Source organism: Mobula birostris, chromosome 25, assembly GCF_030028105.1.
Source record: "Mobula birostris isolate sMobBir1 chromosome 25, sMobBir1.hap1, whole genome shotgun sequence".
Classification (NCBI taxonomy): Eukaryota; Metazoa; Chordata; class Chondrichthyes; order Myliobatiformes; family Myliobatidae; genus Mobula; species Mobula birostris.
The window spans coordinates 25,344,758-25,369,898 of record NC_092394.1 but is presented as its reverse complement, the minus strand read 5'-3'; the positions used below and the strand labels follow the sequence as shown (position 1 = coordinate 25,369,898).

The 25,141-nt window shown below is 39.5% G+C and overlaps 1 protein-coding gene across 1 annotated transcript in view; it reads left to right on the top strand.

Annotated features, from left to right (window-relative positions):
* supt6h (SPT6 homolog, histone chaperone and transcription elongation factor) overlaps window positions 1–25,141 on the top strand; it is a 73,725-nt gene that overhangs the window by 16,965 nt on the left and 31,619 nt on the right. The window contains exons 9-21 of the mRNA XM_072243703.1: window positions 4,225–4,341; window positions 6,914–7,003; window positions 10,317–10,459; window positions 11,494–11,648; window positions 13,061–13,162; window positions 13,628–13,757; window positions 13,960–14,110; window positions 15,167–15,321; window positions 16,039–16,234; window positions 17,011–17,153; window positions 19,788–19,902; window positions 23,523–23,599; window positions 24,348–24,483. Coding sequence (XP_072099804.1) covers window positions 4,225–4,341; window positions 6,914–7,003; window positions 10,317–10,459; window positions 11,494–11,648; window positions 13,061–13,162; window positions 13,628–13,757; window positions 13,960–14,110; window positions 15,167–15,321; window positions 16,039–16,234; window positions 17,011–17,153; window positions 19,788–19,902; window positions 23,523–23,599; window positions 24,348–24,483 — 1,710 coding nt within the window. The remainder of the gene's footprint in view (window positions 1–4,224; window positions 4,342–6,913; window positions 7,004–10,316; window positions 10,460–11,493; window positions 11,649–13,060; window positions 13,163–13,627; window positions 13,758–13,959; window positions 14,111–15,166; window positions 15,322–16,038; window positions 16,235–17,010; window positions 17,154–19,787; window positions 19,903–23,522; window positions 23,600–24,347; window positions 24,484–25,141) is intronic.

Genomic DNA, 25,141 nt, shown 5'->3' with positions numbered 1-25,141 from the left:
TGAAAAATGTTTCCTTGTGGTTTCTAAAAATACGGGTCTAAGTGGTAGTTTCTGTGCTGCTGGTTTCTTTGCAATTTATGTTCAGTTTTTGAGAATGCTGTCAACATTAGGATTCAACTGATAAAGTACATTAAGTATAAAGGTGCTCTTTTCCCAGGTGAAGTAAGACAGAAGTTACAGAAGAGGTGTTTTCCAAGTCTGTTGTCTCAAAACTGTCGAAGTATCTTAAGTCACTGAAGGGCCAGGACTTGTGCTCCTCTGGGATTATTTTACACTGCTTCCAATAAGATTTTTTTTTAAAAGAGTGGCAGCTGCAAAGGGTAACACATCAGATTTAGAGTGCCTGCATTCAATTTTAGGAAAAAATTGATCAGTCACTATCTCCAGTGAATACAAGTAACACACATCAAAGTTGCTGGTGAACGCAGCAGGCCAGGCAGCATCTCTAGGAAGAGGTACAGTCGACGTTTCAGGCTGAGACCCTTCGTCAGGACTAAATGAAGAAAGAGCTAGTAAGAGATTTAAAAATGGGAGGGGGGGGAGATCTAAAATGATAGGAGAAGACAGGAGGGAGAGGGATGGAGCCAAGAACTGGACAGTTGATTGGCAAAAGGGATATGAGAGGATCATGGGACAGGAGGCCCTGGGAGAAGTGGGGGGGGAACCCAGAGGATGGGCAAGGGGATAAGTCAGAGGGACAGAGGGAGAAAAAGGAGAGTGAGAGAAAGAATGTGTGTATATAAATAACAGATGGGGTACGAGGGGGAGGTGGGGCATTAGCAGAAGTTAGAGAAGTCAATGTTCATGCCATCAGGTTGGAGGCTACCCAGACGGAATATAAGGTGTTGTTCCTCCAACCTGAGTGTGGCTTCATCTTTACAGTAGAGGAGGCCGTGGATAGACATGTCAGAATGGGAATGGGATGTGGAATTAAAATGTGTGGCCACTGGGAGATCCTGCTTTCTCTGGCGGACAGAGCGTAGGTGTTCAGCAAAACGATCTCCCAGTCTACGTCGGGTCTCACCAATATATAGAAAGCCACATCGGGAGCACCAGACGCAGTATATCACCCCAGCCGACTCACAGGTGAAGTGTTGCCTCACCTGGAAGGACTGTCTGGGGCCCTGAATGGTGGTAAGGGAGGAAGTGTAAGGGCATGTGTAGCACTTGTTCCGCTACAAGGATAAGTGCCAGGAGGGAGATCAGTGGGGAGGGATGGGGGGGGGGGGGAACGAATGGACAAGGGAGCCATGTAGGGAGCGATCCTTGCGGAAAGTGGGCGGGGGGGGAGATGTGCTTAGTGGTGGGATCCCGTTGGAGGTGGCGGAAGCTACGGAGAATAATGTGTTGGACCCGGAGGCTGGTGGGGTGGTAGGTGAGGACCAGGAGAACCCTATTCCTAGTGGGGTGGCAGGAGGATGGATTGAGAGCAGATGTGTGTGAAATGGGGGAGATTCGTTTGAGAGCAGAATTGCTGGTGGAGGAAGGGAAGCCCCTTTCTTTAAAAAAGGAGGACATCTCCCTCATCCTGGAATGAAAAGCCTCATCCTGAGAGCAGATGCGGCAAAGACGGAGGAATTGCGAGAAGGGGATGGCATTTTTGCAAGAGACGGTGAGGAGAGGAATAGTCCAGATAGCTGTGAGAGTCAGTAGGCTTATAGTAGACCTCAGTAGATAAGCTGTCTCCAGAGATAGACAGAGAGATCTAGAAAGGGGAGGGAGGTGTTGGAAATGGACCAGGTAAACTTGAGGGCAGGGTGAAAGCTGGAGGCAAAGTTAATAAAGTCAACGAGCTCAGCATGCGTGCAGGAAGCGTTCGCCATGACGCGGAACTGTTCTTCCGCCATTTCCGTCTCCGAGCCTACTTCTTCAGCAAGGACTCTTCCACCCCCACCGATGACCTCTTCTCCCGTCTTCAACCCTCCTCCTCTCATGGACACCCGGTTCTGGTCTTCTGCCTGCTCTGGATCTCTTTATTGCTAACTGCCGACGGGACATCAACTGTCTCGACTTCCACCGCACCTTGTTCCCATTCCAACCTTACTCCTTCGGAACCCTCTGCTCTCCACTCCCTCCGCACTAATCCTAACCTTATTATTAAACCCGCTGATAAGGGGGGTGCTGTTGTAGTCTGGCGTACTGACCTCTACCTTGCCGAGGCACAGCGATAACTCACGGATACCTCCTCTTATTTACCCCTCGATCGTGACCCCACCAAGGAGCACCAGGCCATTGTCTCCCACACCATCACTGACTTTATCCACTCAGGATCTCCCATCCACTGCTACCAACCTTATAGTTCCCACACCTCGCACTTCCCATTTCTACCTCCTACCCAAGATCCACAAACCTGCCTGTCCTGGCAGACCTATTGTTTCAGCGTTCTTCTGCCCCACCGAACTCGTTTCTGCATACCTCGACACGGTTTTATCCCCCCTTGTTCAATCCCTTCCTACCTATGTTCGTGACACTTCTCACGCTCTTAAACTTTTCGATGATTTTAAGTTTCCTGGCCCCCACCGCTTTATTTTCACTGTGGATGTCCAGTCCCTATATACTTACATCCCCCATCAGGAAGGTCTCAAAGCTCTCCGCTTCTTTTTGGATTCCAGACCTAATCAGTTCACCTCTACCACCACTCTGCTCTGTCTAGCGGAATTAGTCCTTACTCTTAATAATTTCTCCTTTGGCTGCTCCCACTTCCTCCAAGCTAAAGGTGTAGCTATGGGCACCCGCATGGGTCCGAGCTATGCCTGCCTTTTTGTTGGCTTTGTGGAACAATCTATGTTCCGTGCCTATTCTGGTATCTGTCCCCCACTTTTCCTTCGCTACATCGACGACAGCATTCTCTTACTAGCTCTTTCTTCAGTTAGTCCTGACGAAGGGTCTCGGCCTGAAACGGCGACTGTACCTCTTCCTAGAGATGCTGCCTGACCTGCTGCGTTCACCAGCAACTTTGATGCGTGTTGCTTGAATTTCCAGCATCTGCAGAATTCCCCGTGCTTCCAGTGAATACAGTTTACTTTCTCTACACTTGACCTTCCTAGTTCAGAAGACATCAGTACAAAATTTGTTGAGGTTATCTACTACATTGTTCAGGCTAAAAGTATGAAGGATTTACCAGAGTTACAAATAGACTACATGCACAAAAAGGGTAATGCTAAACTTGTGTAAATCAATACTGAAGCCTCAATTTGACTATTATATCCATTTTTAGAAACCACAAAGATCTTGAAGAGGCTATATGATACCATGGATGAGGAGAATCAATAATGTGATTAAGGTTGAGAAGTTTACCCACTGGTCGTAGGGTCAGTAATCATGGGGTGCATATTTGTGATAATCGATGAAAGAAACAGATGCGAGAACACTTTAGCAAACAAATTAAATTATAATTTGGAATGCACTGGTGAAAGAATGGTGGAAGATTACTGCTACCACAGCTTGTTTCTGACAGCATCTGTTACCAAAATATTTGTTTACAGGAAAGCTCTAAGTACCAGTAATATAGCGGGGAAATCAACAACTTAAGCCAGATTTAGAAACTAAAGAAAACTCTGTTTTAAAGAGCTTGGAATGGAATCTGTGGGATTTGGAGAAGGAGCATAGTTAGTGAGTGACTGGATGGCCTTACCAACAGGGCCAAATTGGCAGTCTTGTGTGACTTGATAGTTTTGCTGGCATAGATTTGAAAGTCTGCAATTTTTATTATGAGTAAGTACAACTGTTGAAAATACTAAAAATTAGCTTGGGGAAACTAGTTTCTAGCATTAGAAAACAAAACACCCATTTACATTGATCGAGCTGCCAGAAAAACTCAAATACACCTAGATATTTGAGAACTAAATTGTACTGCTTTTGTCTGTCTGTTTTATCCAGTTCTTATATCAACTTTTTAAACAAATTACTGAAGGATATTGTTGTAGAACAGAGGTGATGGTGAATCTGTGGAATTCATTGCCAGAGATGGCTGTGAAGGCCAAGTCATTGGGTATATTTAAAGTGTAGGTTGATAGTTTCTTGATTAGTAAGGACATCAAAAGTTACAGGGAGAAGGAAGGCAAGTAGGGTTGAGAGGGATAATAAATGAGTCATAATGGACTGCTGGAGCAGACTTAATGAGCCATATGGTCTAATTCTGCATCTGATGTGGTTATGATCTTATCAATGGTTTGTTTTTTGGATTAAACTCCTTTTGCCAGAATATTTGTTTTTCCATTATAGGAGAGTTCGGAGTACCTGGAACGTGGGCAGGGTATCAGCAATTTTAGCCGAAAAGGTCCTGCAACTATCCAGAAGATAAAAGAAGCACTCAATTTTATGAGGAATCAGCATTTTGAGGTATTTCTGTTTTCTACTATTTGCCGTGTCAGTGAATTGTATTCTATGAACTTTTCTTTGTAATACTTTACAAACAGAGAGAACTAGTTAAGTGCAAAGTCATTAAAAGGAATTTGGAGTAAAAAGTGCAAATTTTGACATACTTTAGTTCTCATTCTGGAGGTTTGTCCACTATTAGGCACAGAGCAGGTTTTGGGAAGAGAACTCTGGTATCCTGGCAAAGTGCGCTATGATCCTTGTGACAGATCTCATCTTCCGTTGTGGTTTTCTGACAGAATTGATTGCACCAGTAGCAAGGTGTAAGCATTGGAATGCCATCACTGAGGTCTTTCCTCAAGACATTTTTGAAGCTGAAATTGGGTTCCATCCACCTTGATGCTCTTATCCCAATTGAACATTGTGGACATACTATGTTGACACTGGAATGTGTGGCAACACTTACATTTCACTGAGTGTTTTGAAATGCAGTACAGTTTGAATCTGAAACCATTTTATTTTCCTCAAGAAATCTTGGTATGGCTCTCATCTCAGTTCCACTTGAATTGAATTCTAGCTTTTCATCCCATGTCCTGATATTTCCCCTGTGGCTCAGTGCTAACTGTTCATTATTGATGCTGGTAAACATTGTGCATTCATATTGTAAAGCTATTGTACAATTGTATATGTTGTTTACAAACAATTTATTTACTTTTACTTTTCATATAAGTAAAACATTGGTATTAGTTGAACATGCATAAAAATGTATATATTAAATGAAATCATGGTTGTGGAAAGATGCTGCATATATTGTTTATTTGTAGTGGTACTAATGTTATCAAAGTTCAAAGTAAATTTATTAAAGTGCATATATGTCACCATATATAACCCAGGGAGTCATTTTTTGTGCAGGCATGCTCAATAAATCCTTAGAATAATAACCGTAATAGTAACAAGGAAAGGCTGCACCAACTTGGGTGCTCAACTAGTTTGCAGAAGACAACAAGCTGTACAAATACAAAAAGATAGAAATATTAATAATAAATTAACTATCGAGAGCATGCACCGAAGGGTCCTTGAAAGTGAGTCACACACATCAAAGTTGCTGGTGAACGCAGCAGGCCAGGCAGCATCTCTAGGAAGAGGTACAGTCGACGTTTTGGGCCAAGACCCTTCGTCAGGACTAACTGAAGGAAGAGCTAGTAAGAAATTTGAGAGGGGGAGGGGGAGATCCAAAATGATAGAAGGCAGGAGGGGGAGGGATGGAACCAAGAGCTGGACAGGTGATTGGCAAAAGGGATATGAGATGATCATGGAACAGGAGGCCCAGGGAGAAGGAAAAGGGGGGGGGGGGGAACCCAGAGGATGGGCAAGGAGTATAGTCAGAGGGACAGAGGGAGAAAAAGGAGAGAGAGAAAGAATGTGTGTGTATATAAATAAATAACAAGGGGTGCGAGGGGGAGGTGGGACATTAGCGGAAGTTAGAGAAATCAATGTTCATGCCATCAGGTTGGAGGCTACCCAGACGGAATATAAGGTGATGTTCCTCCAACCTGAGTGTGGCTTCATCTTTACAGTAGAGGAGGCCGTGAATAGACATATCGGAATGGGATGTGGAATTAAAATGTGTGGCCACTGGAAGATCCTGCTTTCTCTGGTGAACAGAGCGTAGGCGTTCAGCAAAATTTCTCCCAGTCTGCGTCGGGTCTTGCCAATATATAGATGGCCACATCGGGAGCACCGGACGCAGTATATCACCCCAGCTGACTCACAGGTGAAGTGTCGCCTGTGAAAGTGAGTCCATAGGTTATGGGAACATTTCAGTGATCCGGCAAGAGAAATTGAGTGAAGTTATCCCTTTTGGTTCAAAAGACTGATGTTTGAGAGGTTATAACTGTTTCTGAATCTGGTGGTGAGGGACCTGAGGCTCCTGTATCACCTTCCTGATGGCAGCAGTGAGAAGAGAGCATAGCCTAGGTGGTGGGGGGGGGGGGGGGGTCTTTGATAATGGATGCTGCTTTCCTGCAACAGTGTTTTGTGTGTATGTGCTCAATGATGGGAGGGCATTATCCATGATGGACTGGGCTGTATCCACTACTACTTGTGGGATTTTCCATTCAAGGGGATTGCTGTTTCCATACCAGGCCATGATGTAACTTGTCAATATATCCTCCGCCACACATCTGCAGAAGTTTTTCAAAGTTTTAGATGCCATCTGGAATCTTTGCAAACTCCTAAGGAAGTAGAGACGTTGCTGTGCTTTCTTCATAATTGGACTTAAATTGCTAGGACCAGAACAGATGCCTCAAAATAATAACACCAAGGAATTTAAGTTTGCTGACCCTCTCCATCTCTGATTCTGCAATGAGGATTGACTCATAGACCTCTGGTTTCCTTCTCCTGAAGTCAATAATTAGTTCCTTGGTCTTGGTGACATTGTGTAAAAAGTTGTTCTTATGGCACTACTCAGCCAGATTTTCTATCTCCTTCCTATATGCTGATTCATTACCACCTTTGATTCAGTCTATGATGCTGTAGCTGATTATAATTTCCTACTTTCCAAAAATATTATACTAAAATCTACTTTGTTTACTAGGTGCCTTTCATTGCCTTCTACAGAAAGGAGTATGTAGAGCCAGAACTGAACATCAATGATCTGTGGAAGGTCTGGCAGTGGGATGAGAAGGTATGGGTTGGTGGATAATGTTTGAAGTAAAATTTGTTAAGTAATAAAATATTTGGAACATAACTTTTCATTAAAGGAAAGTCAGTTGTGATAACAACTAACATACATTTTAAATCTAACCAACTTTGGTCCAAAGGAACAGCTGGAGACATCCAGAGGGAGTACAGTTCTATGGAGTTGCAAAGTTTCCTTTTCTGAATTAATGATGTTGTAAGGCAGCTGTCACAATCCACATAGTACGGCCTTGCACAATGTAATGTCGGTGCATGCAATGTGATGGGGTGGAAGTTGAACAAGCCCAGCCAGTGAAACTACTGAAGGACTTTGGCAACTAGATAATACCCCAGATTTTACTGGTTGTCAGACTTCTCAAAGTATAAATGTTAAAGTGATTAAATGACTTAAACCTAATATTTTGAATTTAAAACATTAAAGTTAATACATAAAATGTTGCTTATTGTCTCAAAGCTTTCATTGACCACTCAAGCTATTGAACTAATAGTCCAAAATTGATTATGGTCAGGAAAACTGACCAGCAAGTTTGAGCATTCATATGCACACAGAAATTCTGAATTTGGTGGAACTTGCTCTGAGAATCTGAACAGCTGGCATGTCCCCAAGAGTTCCAGCCCATTGTTTCCTGGATACATCTCTTAATAGGCATATCAGTTTGCCAAGGTCAGGCAAATGTCTTTTTTTTTCAAATCGAAATGAGGTTTTGCTACCCTCTGGATGAAGAAATTTCTGCTTTTATCTGTCCTGAGTTGTTGGTCCTCTAATTCTGGAATTGTGACCATACCACCTCAACTTTTAACCAATGCTGTTAAGCCACTTAAGAATTTTTTACATGCACATGCGTACTAATGTTTATTGCTTCATGCATAAGCACCTTTGAGGTTCTCACCATTTCAAAGTACTCTAGCTTTTTTTGTAATGAAAATTATTAACTTTGCATTTTTCACAATATTTTGTATCCGCCTTCCCATTCTTTTCAACTATTTATCTCCTGAAAGCTCTCTGTATCCTCCTCACAGTCCTCATTGCCAGCGAACTTGGTGTCTTGGATATGTTACGCCTAATTCCCTCATTCACCTATATTATGAAGAACTGTGTCCCCAGTATTGATCTTTGCTGTGATTCACTAATCACAGCCTCCAAAAATTGACTAGTTTATTCCCCTCTGTTTTCTGTCCTTCGATAAGTCACTAATCCAGATGGTATATTATCCTCAATACTGTCCATTCAAATTTTGTTTAAAAATGTGAATATGCCTTTCAGAAGACTTATGAAACTACAGAGACACCACATTGCTGGTTCACAAACATCCCTATTGTTTGATATAACCATTAAAAAAAAACAATAGTCTTGTCAATTGTAATTTTCCTTTTATAAGTTGATTTTGCCTGATCCTTTTATTATTTTTCTTGTCCTTTGCCACTTCATTAATAATTAATTCTAGCATTTTCCTTAATGTTGATGCCATGTTAGATGTGGTAGATAGTATTCTGTCCTCAAATCAATAGAATTTTGGAAAATTGTAACCAGTGCATCACTGTCTCAGTTCTTATCGCCTTTCAGTTCCGTTAATTTCTCCCATATTAGTTTTTATTAATGTTTCTTCTGTACTCTAAGTTTATAGTATCTATTATTTTGAAGAAATGCTCTGATTCCTCTGCCATGAAGATAGACACAAAATATTTGTTTAACTTTGCTGACATTTCTTTATCTGGATCTACTCTTGATCTCATAATAGTCTTTGGTGTCTATGTAAGACCCACACCAACCTTTGATAATCGTTATTTTATATTTGGAAAGACTTTTGATAAGGTTCCCCATGCAAGGCTCCTTCAGGAAGTAAAGAAGCATGGGCTCCAAGGAGACCTTGCTTTGTGGATGCGGAATTGGCTTGCCAGCAGAAGGCAAATGGTCTGCATGGAGGTCGGTGACCAGTGGTGTTCCGCAGGGATCTGTTCTGGGATCCCTCCTCTTTGTAATTTTTATAAGTGATCTGGATGAAGAAGTGGAAGGGTGGGTTAGTAAGTTTGCTGATGACACAAAGGTTTGGGGTGTTGTGAATGGTCTGGAGGGTTGTCAGAGGTTACAGCAAGACATCGATAGGATGCAGTACTGGGCTGAGAAGTGGTAGATGGGCTTTAACCCAGGTAAGTGAAGTGATTCATTTTGGTGGGTACAATTTGAAGACAGAATGTAATATAAATGGTAAGACTCTTGGCAGTGAGGAGAATCTGAGAGATCTTGGGGTTCATGTTGACAGGATTCTCAAAGCTGCTGCGCAGGTTGACAGTGTTGTTAAGAAGGCATATGGTGTGTTGGCATTCATCAACCATGGGATTGAATTCAAGAGCCTTGAGGTAATGTTGCAACTATATAGGACCTTGGTAGACCCCACTTGGAGTACTGTGTTCAGTGCTGGTCACCTCACTACAGGAGAGAGTGCAGAGGAGATTTACAAGGATGTTGCCTGGATTGGAGGGCATACCTTATGAGAATAGGTTGAGTGTATTTGGCCTTTTCTCCTTGGAGTGATGGAGGATGAGAAGTGACCTGATAGACATGTATAAGATGATAAGGGGTAATGATCGTGTGGCTAGCCAGAGGCTTTTTTCCCCCAGGGCTGAAATGGTTTTTACGAGGGGGCATTGTTTTAAGGTACTTGGAAATGGGTACAAAGGGGATGTCAGGGGGAAGTTTTTCACACCGAGATTGGTGGGTGCATGGAATGCACTGCCAGCTGCAGAAGTGGATACAATAGGGTCTTTTAAGAGTCTTAGATAGATACATGAAGCTTAGAAAAATGGAGGGCTATGCATTAGGGGAATGCTAGGCAGTTTCTGGAGTAGGTCAAATGGTCAGCACAACATTGTGGGCCGAAGGGCCTGTAATGTGCTGTAAATTTCTATGTTCTTGTGTCCTATGACTTGCAGACTGTTTCTGTTTCTCACCGGCCTACTCAAAACTGAGTAATAAGGTTTTCTCTGCCATGACATTTTTATGAATAGGGTGTTAAGGGAGATGAATGTAATGAATGTTTTAATTCTGCTTACACAGCAAAAGACTTTTGTTCTCTTGTGATTTCAAGTTCAAGTTCCTATTTCGTATTGAGTTGTTACCAAGATATGTTTAAAGCACAAAGCATAGAGTGCATTGTAAATTTATTTAGAAGTATGAATGAAATAAAAGCTAGTCATCATATTTTTCCTCCCACTTATTGGGTCTGTTGGAATCTCTTTTTGTTTACTAATGAATATTCTGCAGTTCTGCTTGAGTCACCTTTTGCAATGGTCCATTACAGTGGACACAGCTGAAGACTCGAAAAGAAAACCTTACCCGACTATTCCAGAAGATGCAAGCATACCAGTATGAACAAATCTCTGCAGATCCAGACAAACCCCTGGCCGATGGTGTTAGGGCACTGGACACTGCAGATATTGAAAGGTAACCTTCTGATTTTATCAAGTAGTGTGCTAGACATTCCTGGAAAGTCATTAGCAGTTTATAATATATCTTTGCTAGCTCTTCTAGTGTTGCATGATGTGGTCATTGCAGTTGCAAAGCAAATGCTTTGAAACTGATGGAACCAAATAACAAAAATGAAATTTGCAACAGTATTTGAGAATGAGAAATTACAGTCTGTGATCCACAATCTGACATGCTGTAAATTACTGACATGTTATGCAGTCGACCTTCACCAATCCAACTACCTGTAATCCGGTTCCTTCGATAATCCGGCACTCCTCCGGTCCTAATGGTGCCGGATTAGTGAAGGTCGACCTGTATATACTACATAGTATATGTATTCTGAGCATTTATTTTATTTGTTGAGATACAGAAAAGAAAACAAGTCAGAAAATCAAACACATTTACCACCTTTTGCTCTTTATCTGTTGGTATCCTTGTGTAGAAGTATCAATGGCTTCAACTAATCTAGAATCCACTATGTTGGAAATGTTTTCCAGATTTTTTTTTGTAACTCCTTGTTTAAAGAAATGTTCCCTGAATGGCCTGAACCTAATTTTAAAATTATGCTCTTATCTGGATTCTCAGCTAGAGGAAATAATTTATCTTTGCTATACAAAAGTCCATCCATCCATCAAATGAAGTCATGATTTCTACAGTTGTTCCTTTTAATTTACCCCTGAAGAGTTCCTGTTACTCTGGTACAACTACACGAAATTTCTACCAAGTGCCTTTGAAATACAGCACCCAGAACATGGGGCAGTAGTCCATGCTTGGTGTAACCAAGGCATTCATTCAAGTGAAATGTAACTTCAATACATTTGTATGCTAACTCCCTTGAGATTAAGGTCTGGTAGTCATTTTTTTTTTCTGTACCTGTCCATTATCTTTATGGAACTGCATGCTATTTCTCTTTCAAAACATTTTAAAACAAATTTGCATTTCCTGCATTTGTTTCTGTAAATTTTGTATTACAGTTTATTTGTTCTGATAGCCTTTTTGGATTTTTATAGATTAAAGGATGTGCAGTCAACTGATGAGCTGCGAGATGTGTATAATCATTTCTTGTTGTATTATGGTCGTGATATTCCAAAAATGCAAAATGCCTTAAAACCAAGTAAGAAGAAATACAAAAAGAATCAGCAAGGTGGAGAGGATGAGGAGGAAGGTTGGTATGTCTCCATTTTCACAGGAAAAAATCTGCTCTCTTTTTCTTCCCCATATCAGCACATGAAACTAAATTTAATGAGGAATATTACTTTTGATGTTACTAGACCAGAGTGGTGTCAGAATAAAATAATTTGTTTTTGTTTTATGGAGTTGATCACTAATGCAGTTACTTAGCCTGATGGGAACAAGCTAGAAATGGCAATCAGCTGCACTGATAATGCAGTGAAAAAATTAGCACATCTACTTTCAGGTTCCATTGCCAGCACAACTCGTGTTATGAATGGCTTTTCGTATTTTATCACATAGATATAGCCCGAAAGGATCAAAATTATGACAAAAAGTACAAAGTAATTTCAATTTCTCATTCTTATCTGTAGATAAATGAATCTTTCATGTAGTTACACATGTCAGTGTAAATGCCCCCAATTTCTAGCCCTGACGAAGGGTCTCGGCTCGAAACGTTGACTGTACCTCTTCCAGTAGATGCTGCCTGGCCTGCTGCGTTCACCAGCAACTTTTGTGTGTGTTGCTCGAAATTCCAGCATCTGCTGATTTCCTCGTGTTTGCGTTTTTCAATTCCTAGCCTGTTCATTTAAAAATGCTTCTGAGTGTAAATGGTTTTAAACACTGAAAGGTTAATTGGTGATTGCTTTTAAGTCTAGATTAACAAGTTGCTGGTTATGACATTGATTTCTTCAGGTATTTGCAGTTACTTTTAAAAGCTTTGACAAATGTTTGGGTTTTTGGCCATTCAAAATTCTGTAAATTTCTATTGTACAATGCGTTGGGATGTGAACAAAGAAATAAAAGCAGGAGTGGGCCATTTTATCTTAATATACAATTGTAAGGAATTTTTTTTAGGAAAATATGTTTAAGATTTCATTTATGTTCCTTTGCTATGAAGGTAGATCAGATATGCTGGGCTTGCTTCTCCCTGGAGATTGAGTGGTAACCTGATAGAAATATATAAAATTGAGGCATGAATAGGGTAGACTGTCAGAATCTTTCTCCCATGGTAGGGGGTATCATAAACAAGAAGGACAATGATAAAGGTGACAAGAAAAAGTTGTAAAGGGGATTTAAGGGGTAAGAGTTATTTTTTTTAACAGACATTTATATTGAACATGCTGCAAGAGAAAGTGGTGAAATCAGATTCAATTTTGCATTTAAAAACTAATTAAACACAAAGGTAGGCAAGCAATAGAAGGATAATGTCCCAGTGCAAACAGCTGGGATTATAGATGGTCTAGAAGGTTGGCATTGGACGTTGTTGACCGATGGGCCCATTTCTGTGCTTTATGACTCTGATAACATTCTCATATTGCCCATAATTTAGTTAATGATAACTTCAGTAAAGTTGACTTTTATTGAAACGTTAATTGAAAGATATTTTGATTGTACATTTCTCAGGAGAGCGTGATGAAGAAGTTGAAGATGATGAACATCATGGACCAGAGCTTAAGCAGGCTTCTCGCAGAGATATGTACACCATTTGCCAGAATGCTGGTCTAGGTAAAGTATTGGAACTTGTTAAACTGGATCTTTGCCTGGAATTGCTTTTTTTAAAAAAATATATTTAAATTGTAATATTAATATTTATATTTTTATTGCATAAAATGGCATTTGTGAGAAACATCTGGATTAAAATAAGAATGTCTGTTGGGCCAATTTTTTGCGTGAATATGAAAATGACATGTTTTCTGTGTGATTGAGTAATGTCACTAAATCCAAAGTGACTTCAAATTACCAGACAGTGGGGAGCAAATTTTCCACTGAATTGAAGGGTTACCCTGAAATAAACTCAAACTGAAATTTACCGTTTGAGTACAGCAATGCTGTGGTTAGTCTTATTTTGGCACTATTCTACTATTGTATGAATGTAACTTTTAAAAGTATATTCATCCTTTACGTAATTGGAACTATATATAGCAATAAATCGAAATGTACCACTTGTTAACACATCCATCTATTTTATAGATGGGCTTGCAAAGAAATTTGGTCTGACCCCTGAACAGTTTGGTGAAAATCTGAGAGACAGTTACCAGCGTCATGAGACTGAGCAATTTCCAGCAGAACCATTGGAACTGGCAAAAGATTATGTCTGCAGGTTCGTAGTAAAAATTGCTGCTTGATGTTTATATTGGTTTTTGGATATTTGTAGACTCATTTTTGCATTGAAGTAAACTGTGCTTAGATACCTTCTCACTGAATCTGGAAAAAAATAAATTAACTCAGAGAATTTTGAACATAATAAAGTTTGCAATTGTGAAGCTAATGGATATCTACCTGATAATATTTGCATCTTTCAGTCAATTTCCATCACCTGAGGCTGTATTAGAAGGTTCTCGATACATGGTGGCCATGCAGATTGCCAGAGAACCGTTGGTCAAACAAGTTCTAAGACAAACTTTTCAAGAGAGAGCCAAGATTAATATTACTCCCACAAAGAAAGGCAGAAAGGTAATATGAAATTGATGGGTCTTTGTATAGAAATCAGGGTGATCAAAATTGAAGTATTTATTTTGTCTTCACTTGTATCATATTAAATTCAGGAAGCAAAGGTATGCATTTTTGTTGTGATGCTGTGCATTATCTTTGGATACAAGTCTTACGAGCCATATACTAAGCCCAGCACTGAAACTGAGTAACTGATAATAGTGCAGAGTAAATTTAATCCAAAGTTAAAGGTTGCCTGGAATAAAATAGGTAAACTTAAGTATTTTAATCAAATCATCCCTTATTTTACTTGCAAGGAGCAAAATTATCTAAGGTTTGAAAAAAAAACAGAATGCTAGAACATTCGTTAGGTAAAGCAATAGTTTTGGAGAGAAAAATATTTGACCCGTCAAATGAGATTCTTCCCCAAATAGTAAAAACCTTGGCCCTGAAACAGAAACTTTTGTCCACCACAGACACTGCCAGATCTGCTGAGTGTTTTAAATCTCAACTACTGCAAAAGTTTTGTCCCTTATGGAAGCATGTGGATAGTTGTCTGTTCTTAAGATTTTTCGTGCACAGTTAAACTCTTAATCATTTTAAACTCTAAACAATTAAACTCTTATAATGCCAGTGGAAGTGGAGGATGTGGAATCAATTTCAACATTTGAAAGAAATTTGGAGAGGTACATGGATGGGAGAGTTATGGAAGGTTATGGTCCAGGTGCAGGTCAATGGGACTAGGCAGATTGATAATTTGGCATGGACTAAATGGGCCGAAGGGCTTGTTTCTGTGCTGTAGTATTCTGTGACCAATGTAAATTGGAGTTATGAATACTTTGTTATGATGTGTACTTGTACATTTAAAAACGAAGTATCTGTTTAAGAATCTGATACTTCTGAAAAGATTAGAGAGGGTAGTATATCAGAATTCTGATGTGTAAAGGTTAGCACTTAAATACAGTTCTAGGCAAATGAGGGGATGATTAAGTAATTGAAAAATATCAGTAATGTATCTAATAAATGCATGTCTAAAGCACATAAATTTCAGTATTGTAAAACTTGTTCTTATGGTTCCAGGATATTGACGAAGCGCACTTTGCTTATTCTTTCAAATATGTAAAGAATAAGCCTGTCAAAGAATTAAGAGATGATCAGTTCTTGAAGATGTGCCTTGCAGAGGATGATAACTTATTAACTGTGGATATCTGCATTGATATGAAAGGACTAGATGGGTGAGTTGGAATATGATGAGAAAGATACGCACTTGATTCATGATGCGGCTGTGAGATTGATGTAAGTTTTATGATCACATATTTCAACTCCCAAATAACATGAAAGCAATAATTCCAATTTAAAAGCAATAGGCACAAAATGCTGGAGGAAATCAGCAGGCTGGGCAGCATCAAGGGAAATGAACAAACAATTGAGGTTTCAGGCCAGGTCCTGATGAATGGCCCAAAATGTCATCTATTTACTTGTTTCCACAGATGCTGCCTGACCTGCTGAGACCCTCCAGCATTTTGTGTGTGTTGCTATGAATTTTCAGCATCGGCAAAATCTCTTGTGGTTATGATTCTAGTTCAAGACATTTCTAAAAACCAGTTATATTATCCAACAAAGTGTCACATTTTCAGACTATTTCAGTGTAAATACCTGAAGTGTTCATCAGTTTATTGACATTATTTGAAGGCTGTAAATTCCTTTTTCAATATTGAAGAAGAATGTCAATGAACGCTGCTTCTGAGGTAAATTTAACAGTACATGCGCTTCAGAAGTTACCATCGGTTTTGAGTTATTATGATAGCGAGTGCTGATAGTTTCTTCATCATTACAACTGGAAAATTGATTGTCCCTTGATATTTAAGCAGATGAAGTAGTGTATTCAGAATGTAACCTCTTATCTTATTAGATAATGAATTTGATTTATGGTTATATTTCCCACCTTTTAGATATGGAAATGACCAGACTTATTTTGATGAAATCAAGCAATTTTATTACCGTGATGAATTCAGCCACCAAGTGCAAGAGTGGAATAGACAACGCAGCATGGCAATTGAACGAGCATTGAATCAATTCTTGTACCCACAGATGGGCAAGGAGCTGAAGAACAAACTGCTGAATGAGGCACGAGACTACATTTGCAAGGTATTTAATGAATACTTAACTTCTGCTTTGGGCATTAAACTTTTTGTTTCGTAGTATAGGGTCATGTCTATGATTCATACTTGTGATGTTTTTAATTCCCTCTGTAATCTGATGCATGTAACTTTCTATCTGGCAAATTAATAGTAATGGACACTTAGTCGCAAAGTGGTAAATGTTCTATTCACAGAAAGAGGCAGGATGCAGAAAAAGTGGGTTCAAATGTCACTTATTTTGAACCTGTGAAATGTATTAATTAAAACCATTGTTAAAAAACTTTTGATGCTTTAAAAGTTGGTCCTTTCCTGAAAATGCCTATTGTTACAAATGCAGGCACTTCTAAAGTGCTTTTCAATTCTATCATGGTTTATTCAGGCACCACTTTTCTAAGTGCCATCCCAAAAGAAAATTTTTTTCATCTTAATATTTGTAATTTGAAGCCTGCAGTTCCTTGTAAAATGTGCTTAGCCAAAATCAACCTACTTATAAATAAAAATGCGAACTTCCTGCTCAAGACCACTTATAATATAAATTGTTAGTAAATATACTTTTGCTCGAAGTGTGGAGTGGAAAATTATAAGGTTATCAATGTATTACTAGGTTTTAATATGTTAACTAATAACTCTGATGCTTGAATGTAATTGATGCCAGCTAGAAGTCTTGTGACCAGCTTGTCAGTCATAAACACCTGATTATTTTTTCTTTGCTCTTGACTGTTTACTTGAAATCAAATCTCCTCTTAACAAAAGATGTTATCTTCTGTGAATCGTCTCTGTTAGTGTTGCAGTCGCAAACTTTACAATTGGTTGAAGGTCGCACCATATCGACCTGACCAACAAAATGAAGAAGATGATGACGATTTTATGGAGGAAAATCAGAGTAAAGGTGTTCGAGTGTTGGGTCTGGCATTTGCAAGTGAAAGGTATGTGTGCAAGAAAAGACTTGTATACGTGAACAATTGTTCAGAGATAGAGAAAATTTTGGTTTCCAAAGTAGGATGTTGCTTATGTTTTGAAAAGTGGTTGCAGTAAAGATTGGTTTAAATTACTTCCACTGTGGTACAGTATATAAATAATTTAGTGGTTCAACAGAACTATGTATATTTAAGTCTTTTAGTTGATTGTTAAGCTGGGCAAATTTACAGAATTTCCTTAAATATTTCAGAAAGATTCGAAGTATATTTATTGTCAAGAAATGTATTAGTTATACAACCTTGAGACTTGTTTGCTGACAGGCAGTCACAAAGCAAGAAACCCAAAATCACTCAATTTAAAAATACCAATCCTCAGTGCTCACAGAGAAAGAGAAAAATACACAAAGCATGCAAACAGTAGAAGTAAGCAACAACAGCATTTTGAACCAAATTGAGACCTTCTATCCAAATTATTGAATCCATACTGCTTCATAAAATACAGTGTAATGCAGAGCAGACACAGTACATGGTGTGGAGTTTTAAGAAGAGTGTGTCCTAGTTTTGTACTTTACCTTGTGTACTTTAGTGAAGTGCAAGGACTGGTGACGCACTTAATGATTTGACTGTCGAATCAGTATTATCTGAAAAAGGGAAACTTTGCTTAAAACATTGATTGAACTTTGCTTTTGAGTGTAATCTCAACCTTGCATTGTATCTCCATATTGTTTAGCGAATCTTGTCAAAATTTCTGTTTCTCTTTAAAAGTAATTAAAGTTGAGAATTTCCTGTGCACACAAGGCTACTACAGGTCCACAGTCCCTTATCCGAAATCCTCGGGGCCAGTTGCGTTTTGGAATTAAGAATTTTTCGGATTTCAGACCTCCCGACACCAAAAAAACAAGTATGCTCAAGTCCCTTATTTAACCTAGCTCAGTGCGGTGGACTTTAAGACCCAGTGGCGCACCAAACCTAGGCACATCCTCCCGTATACTTTAAATCATCTCTAGATTACTTATAATACCTAATACAATGTAAATGCTATATAAATAATTATACTATATTGCTTAGGGAATAATGACAAGAAGAAATTTTATTTCCAACAAAAACTTTCAATAGAACATAAAAATATACAGCTTCAAACGAACCGAATCAAACACATGGTAAATGACTTATTGGAATAAATGTAGAACGTCACTGTCACTATAAAACTTCAGTAACTTGTCCTTCTGTTTATTTAAATCATATACTGAAGTAGTTTCGACACTATTTTCTTCAGTAAGACGCCACACAGACACACCATGATCAAGCTTCTGCAATAACTCCACTTTGTGCGTTATTGATAGAGAAGATTCCTTTTTTTTTCCTCATTGTTACTCTTGGGGGTATCTGCAGCTCTTTTTGACATTTTCACAGTGAAATTAAACACAAAGTCAACAGTGAACACAAAATATCAGCGAACAGTAAATGTACGTGTAACCAGTACGAGTGCTGAGCCACAACTGACATCTGGCAGCCTCTGCTAGTGCTGCCACATCACACCTGAGTGACATCAACTGTTGGTGAAAAAAAACTTCGGTTTTCGGAGCTTTTTGGATTTCAGAATTTGGGATAAAGGAATGTGCAGCTGTACTTTGTATGAGGTGGAATCAATATTACTAATTTGCTTTACAGTCTCATTTATCGTGTGCTTTGAAATTGAAATCTATAAAGGCAGAACAGTTGAAATTCATCTATTTGAAGAACAGTCAGCCAGCAAACAATCAAGGCTACTTAGGATTTCTAGTAGCCGCCTTTTTTTGTGCTTTAGCCAAAACTATGTTGCACATTCAACTAATTTAGGCCACATTGTAAAGTCTGGAAATCTTTGCACATTCAACTAATTAGGCCACATTGTAAAGTCTGGAAATCTTTTTTATTGAATCATTATAGCCCCACCTTGTAATGCTGAATAGGTTTGCAGGGCTGGCAAGAGAGACAGAAAACATTGCGGATAAGAATATTAATCATTTATTTACAAACAGTAAAATTTCAACCAAACGTTCACGTTCCCCAAGTTAGACACTACAAAGCTGAATCTTCAGCAACATACATACATTCAACAAACATACTTAGATAAAGGGCACAGAGAGTATACTTCCCAGTGGTCTTGCGCACACGCTTGCCTTAAACAAAGGAAGAGAGGTAGAACCTTCCACACGTACTCAGGATATATATCAGGCAGCTGGCCAATGGGAAAAACAGCTGCAGTTTCTAAGCTAACCAAGTGCGACAAAGTGACTTTTAACAATTAAAATAAGCCACGCTCCACAAGACACACTTCTATCTTGACTTCTGATACTTGTTTCAGTACTATCAGAAATTATTGATGGGGGAGGTGTGCTCTGTAACCATCATGCTGGTTGTGTTGAGGCCCTGGATTTCAATTGGCTTGCTTTCTTCATGAACACTGATTTTTGCATTAAATACATCAGACTTGTTTAATCTACAAGATGAGGTGGTTAAATTCCAAATAGGATGCATATATGAGAATTGACTGATCTTGCAACTCAATGTTCTTGTAGACTGTTTTAAATAAACCACTTGGATTTGTTATTTGCAGGCTCATGGACCCATGAAAACTTGTTTTTGTGTGTTTTTTACTAGGGATACACCAGCCTTCTGTTCTCTTGTCAATGGAGAAGAAGTGACAGACTTCCTCCGTCTGCCATATTTCTTAAAACGTAGGAATGCTTGGCGAGAGGAAGAACGAGAAAGGAAGGTAAAATTATTGTTTCAGTGCTTTGAAGCACAGACTTGATTGATGCTAAACAGGTTGTACCCAGTCTGAAGCCAAGGGTCTAATGGATGAGAGACAGTGGTGTTACATGCTTGGATTGAGACTAACAGTGTCGGCATTTATTCTCCCTCCTTAATTTCTCTTGGATAGATGACAAATGCTCCGTTCACTAAAAGTTGTGCCCTGCTTTAGCAAGGCCGTTTTAAATTAAAGGCAAATTAAAAATGAGGATTTGTTCCTGAGAGAGAGAAATAAAAAGTAGGGAAGTTTTGTACTAAGTCTATATAGAGCTGCCTTTGTCACTGGAGAGAGTGGAGGAAAATTTACAATAGTGAATTATAAGGATGTGACTATATTCACAAGGTTGTTGCAACACACATCAAAGTTGCTGGTGAACGCAGCAGGCCAGGCAGCATCTCTAGGAAGAGGTACAGTCGACGTTTTCAGGCTGAGACCCTTCGTCAGGACTAACTGAAGGAAGAGCTAGTAAGAGATTTGAAAGTGGGAGGGGGAGGAGAGATCCAAAATGATAGGAGAAGATGGGGGGGGGGGATGAGCCAAGAGCTGACAGGTGATTGGCAAAAGGGATATGAGAGGATCATGGGACAGGAGGCCCTGGGAAAGTGAGGGGGGGAAATCCAGAGGATGGGCAAGGGTATAGTCAGAGGGAGAAACAGGAGAGAGAGAGTGAGAGAAAGAATGTGTATATATAAATAATGGATGGGGTACGAGGGGAGGTGGGGCATTAGCGGAAGTCAATTGTTCATGCCATCAGGTTGGAGGCTACCCAGACCGAATATAAGGTGTTGTTCCTCCAACCTGAGTGTGGCTTCATCTTTACAGTAGAGGAGGCCGTGGATAGACATGTCAGAATGGGATGTGGAATTAAAATGTGTGGCCACTGGAGATCCTGCTTTCTCTGGCGGACAGAGTGTAGATGTTCAGCCAAAGCAGTCTTCCAGTCTGCGTCGGGTCTCGCCAATATATAGAAGGCCACATCGGGAGCACCGGACGCAGATACATCACCCCAGCCGACTCATGGTGGTAAGTGAGGAAGTGTAAGGGCATGTGTAGCACTTGTTCCGCTTACAAGGATAAGTGCCAGGAGGGAGATCAGTGGGACCCACTGATCTCCCTCCTGGCACTTATCCTTGTAAGCGGAACAAGTGCTACACATGCCCTTACACTTCCTCCCTCACCACCATCAGGGCCCCAGACAGTCTTCCAGGTGAGGCGACACTTCACCTGTGAGTCGGCTGGGGTGATATACTGCGTCCAGTGCTCCCGATTGCGGCCTTCTATATATTGGCCAGACCCGACGCAGACTGGGAGATTGTTTTGCTGAACACCTACGCTCTGTCCGCCAGAGAAGCAGGATCTCCAGTGGCCACACATTTTAATTCACATCCCATTCCCATTCTGACATGTCTATCCATGGCCTCCCTCTACTGTGAAGATGAAGCCACACTCAGGTTGGAGGAACAACACCTTATATTCCGTCTGGGTAGCCTCAACCTGATGGCATGAACATTGACTTCTCTAACTTCCGCTAATGCCCCACCTCCCCCTCGTACCCCATCCGTTATTTATATACACACACATTCTTCCTCATTTTCCTTTTTCTCCCTCTGTCCCTCTGACTATACCCCTTGCCCATCCTCTGGGTCCCCCCACCGCCCTTTCCTTCTCCCGAGCCTCTGTCCCATGATCCTCTCATATCCCTTTTGCCAATCACCTGTCTAGCTCTTGGCTCCATCTTTCCCTCTCCTGTCTTCTCCTATCATTTTGGATCTCCCCCTCCCCTCCCCCTCCCACTTTCAAATCTCTTACTAGCTCTTCTTTCAGTAGTCCTGACGAAGGGTCTCGGCCTGAAACGCCGACTGTACCTCTTCCTAGAGATGCTGCCTGGCCTGCTGCGATCACCAGCAACTTTGTGTGTTGCTTGAATTTCCAGCATCTGCAGAATTCCTCGTGTTCACAGGTTGTTGCTGGGATTGAAAAAACCTTCTGACTTTTCCCTGAAGTGGGAGGTTGAGTGGTGATCGTATAGAGGTTTATAAAATCAAAGCTTAAATGATTCCAGGAATTTTTTTATCTTAGCTAGATACGCCTAAAACTAGATGATAGGTTTAAGATGAGAAGGAAGACTGAAAGAAGATTTTGGGTGAAAAATTTTCCATGAAAGGATGTGGGAGTATGGATTGAGCTGTTAGAGGAAGTGGAGAGCTGGGTGCATTTACAATGTTAAACAAACATTGACATATATGGGTCAAATGAAGGCAAAAGGATAGGAATAGGATAAGCATTATGATCAGCGTGGACGAGTTGGATCAAGGGGCTTGTTTCCATGTTTATAACTCTGGTAATAGAAATGTTAGAGAATGAAGCATTGTGGAAAAGGTGATCAGTTTGGATATCATTTCTCGTAAGAAATGTTTGCTGAAGGATGATTTGTAAAAGTCTTTAAAATAATGAAGGCTTTTGATAGTGAATTCAAGGAGATTTTTCCTCTTCTGGGAATATGTATATAGAAAACCTACAGCACAATACAGAGCCTTCAGCCCACAATGCTGTGCCGAACATGTACGTACTTTAGAAGTTACCTCATTACCCATAGCCCTCTATTTTTCTAAGCTCCATGTGCCTATCCAGGATCTTCTCAAAAGACCCTATCATATCCGCTGGCAGCCCATTCCACACCACTCACCACTTTCTGTGATTTTAAAAAGAACTTACCCCAACATGTCCTCTGTATCTACTTCAAGCACCTCAAAACTATGTCCTCTTGTGTTAGTCATAAATGGCCATTAATCTAAGATAATCATGAACTCCAACAGGAAATTACAACTTTCATTTCCTTTGAGTATTGAACTGGATGTAGCTAAAGTGTGGTTGATAGCAAGTGACCAATGAAGGTGAGCTACTGGAGATACTTTTCATATTGGAATTGTATCCAGATGGTTTAAGAGCAGGAATAAATAATAATTGCATATAGTTTCAGAAGTATTAACGTGTGCAACAGGTGGCAAAGTTAATTTGGTATAGAGAATGGAAGGTAATTTATTAGGCAGAGCTACATTTTGTGCTAGGTTGGAGATATTCAAGGCATTCAAGCAGATTTCTGATTCAAAAAAAAACAAAGTTTACCCTTTCCTCTTAAAAAGCAGCCAGGACCATGTTACATATTCTACTAAGTGGAGGTATGTAAAGGGCTTAGTAACTGTATGCATTATTTTCTTGCCCAAGTGGTTATTTCCTTTTAGGCTTCAGCTCAGTTACTATTCTCATCCAGTCAAACTTTTATTAATCCACCGTAAATATCAGAGAAAATATACAGAGCTCAGAATGTAGAAGCTTGTAATATAAAATAGCTAGCTTTCGTAAAGACTGTGTATTCTGCATCTTTTTGTGATAGCTTTCAATATTTCCTGCTTTATTTGTGCAAGTTATTTTATTAGACTCTAGTTTGTCTTTTAATATTTATGTCCCTTTGTCATCAATAGAATAGTAACTGCATGCAGAATCAAAAGAAACAAATTCTAATCCTTAAAGTAAATTAAGTTGGAGTCCAGCAACTCAGTTCTGTATATCCCTATCCACAGGCACATGATATTGAAACCTTGAAGAAGTTTCTGTTGAGTAAGAAGCCTCATGTTGTGGCTGTTGGTGGAGAAAATAGGTGAGAATTAATTTTGTTGAGTTAGTATTTAGACAAGGAATGATTTTTTTATCTCAAGCAAAATTCAAATTGTTTTGCATTTGTCAATTCTTTCATTGAACTGTTTAGAACCTTGATTCACTCAAAAGTGTTATTTTTTAAAATAAAATTGACATTTTTCAATAGAAAAGACACAAATTTGCATCTACAATACTATACCAAAGTCTTAGCACATGCATTTAGTTATTTATTGTGTAACCACTATGTCAGTAGTAGAAGTGTACAGTTTGGTACAGTGTTTCCCAATGTGCTAAATCTATTTGGGGTCTCGGAGAGGCTAGTCATTTTCTTTGTAAAAGAATAAAACTATAGCTTGTTTAACATACACACAAAAGATTCTGAAGTTGTTGGAAAACGCATACGAAATGCTGGAGGAACTCAGCAGGTCAGAGAGCATCAATGGAAAAGGATAAACAGCCGGTGTTTCAGGTTCTGATGAAGGGTCTCAGCCCGAAACATCGCCTTTTTATTCCTTTCGGTATGTGCTGCCTGACCAGTGAGTTCCTCCAGCATTTTGTATATATAGCCAGTTTAACCAACCCATCTCAAAAGCAATAGATTCAATTTGGTAATAATTCCTTTGACTTTCTTTTAAATACTTGCATTGGTTGTTTTGTTCTTATGAATATTAGCATAAAAGTGTTCTCTTTTGCATAGCTGACGTACATTACTCATAAGAAATAAAAGTTATGATTGCTTCTCCGCCTAGAGATGCACTTATGGTTGTAGAGGACATAAAGCGAATAGTGAACGAACTGGAGCAGGAGCATCAAATGTCGCCTATCGGAGTGCATTTAGTAGACAATGAGCTAGCTCTCCTCTACATGAACAGCAAAAAGTCCGAGGTAAGAAATGGATAACTAGAAGCAACCTGAAAATGAACTGGCTACAAGTGGAAAATGAAAGAAAGCCAACCTACAAAGATGAGCAGTATATTGTACATTATAGAAATTGTACTATGACATGGTATATTGTTCAAATTTGTGTATTAATATACAGATCACCTTAAAATCATTTAGTGGCATTTTCATGTGTGTGCCATTTGGTGGAAATCTGAAGTGTGGTTTTATTAGCTTCTTTCTATCCATTCTCCATATCAACAGTGTTAGAGATGCCAGACTGAGGATTACAGTCATAAAGAGGCTGGGTAAATTGGGATTGTTTTCCCTGGAATGAAGAAGGCTGAGAGGTGATTTTAGATATATAAAAGTTATATAAAATTATAAGAGGTATAGATACAGTAGATAGTCAGAATCTTTTTAACGTGAGAGAATTGAATTTAAAGAGTATCTGAGGTTTGTTTTTCTCACAATGGCTACCTGTAACACTGCTAGAGTACGTGGTGGAATGACATACAATTAATACATTTGAGAGGCATTTAGACAAGATGTAGAAAAATACAAACCTAATCTAGGAAAATTATATTAGTGTAGATAAGCATAGGGTTAGCCTGAAGTGGTCGTCAAAGGGTCAAGTTTCTCTGCTATATGACTTGACTCTTCA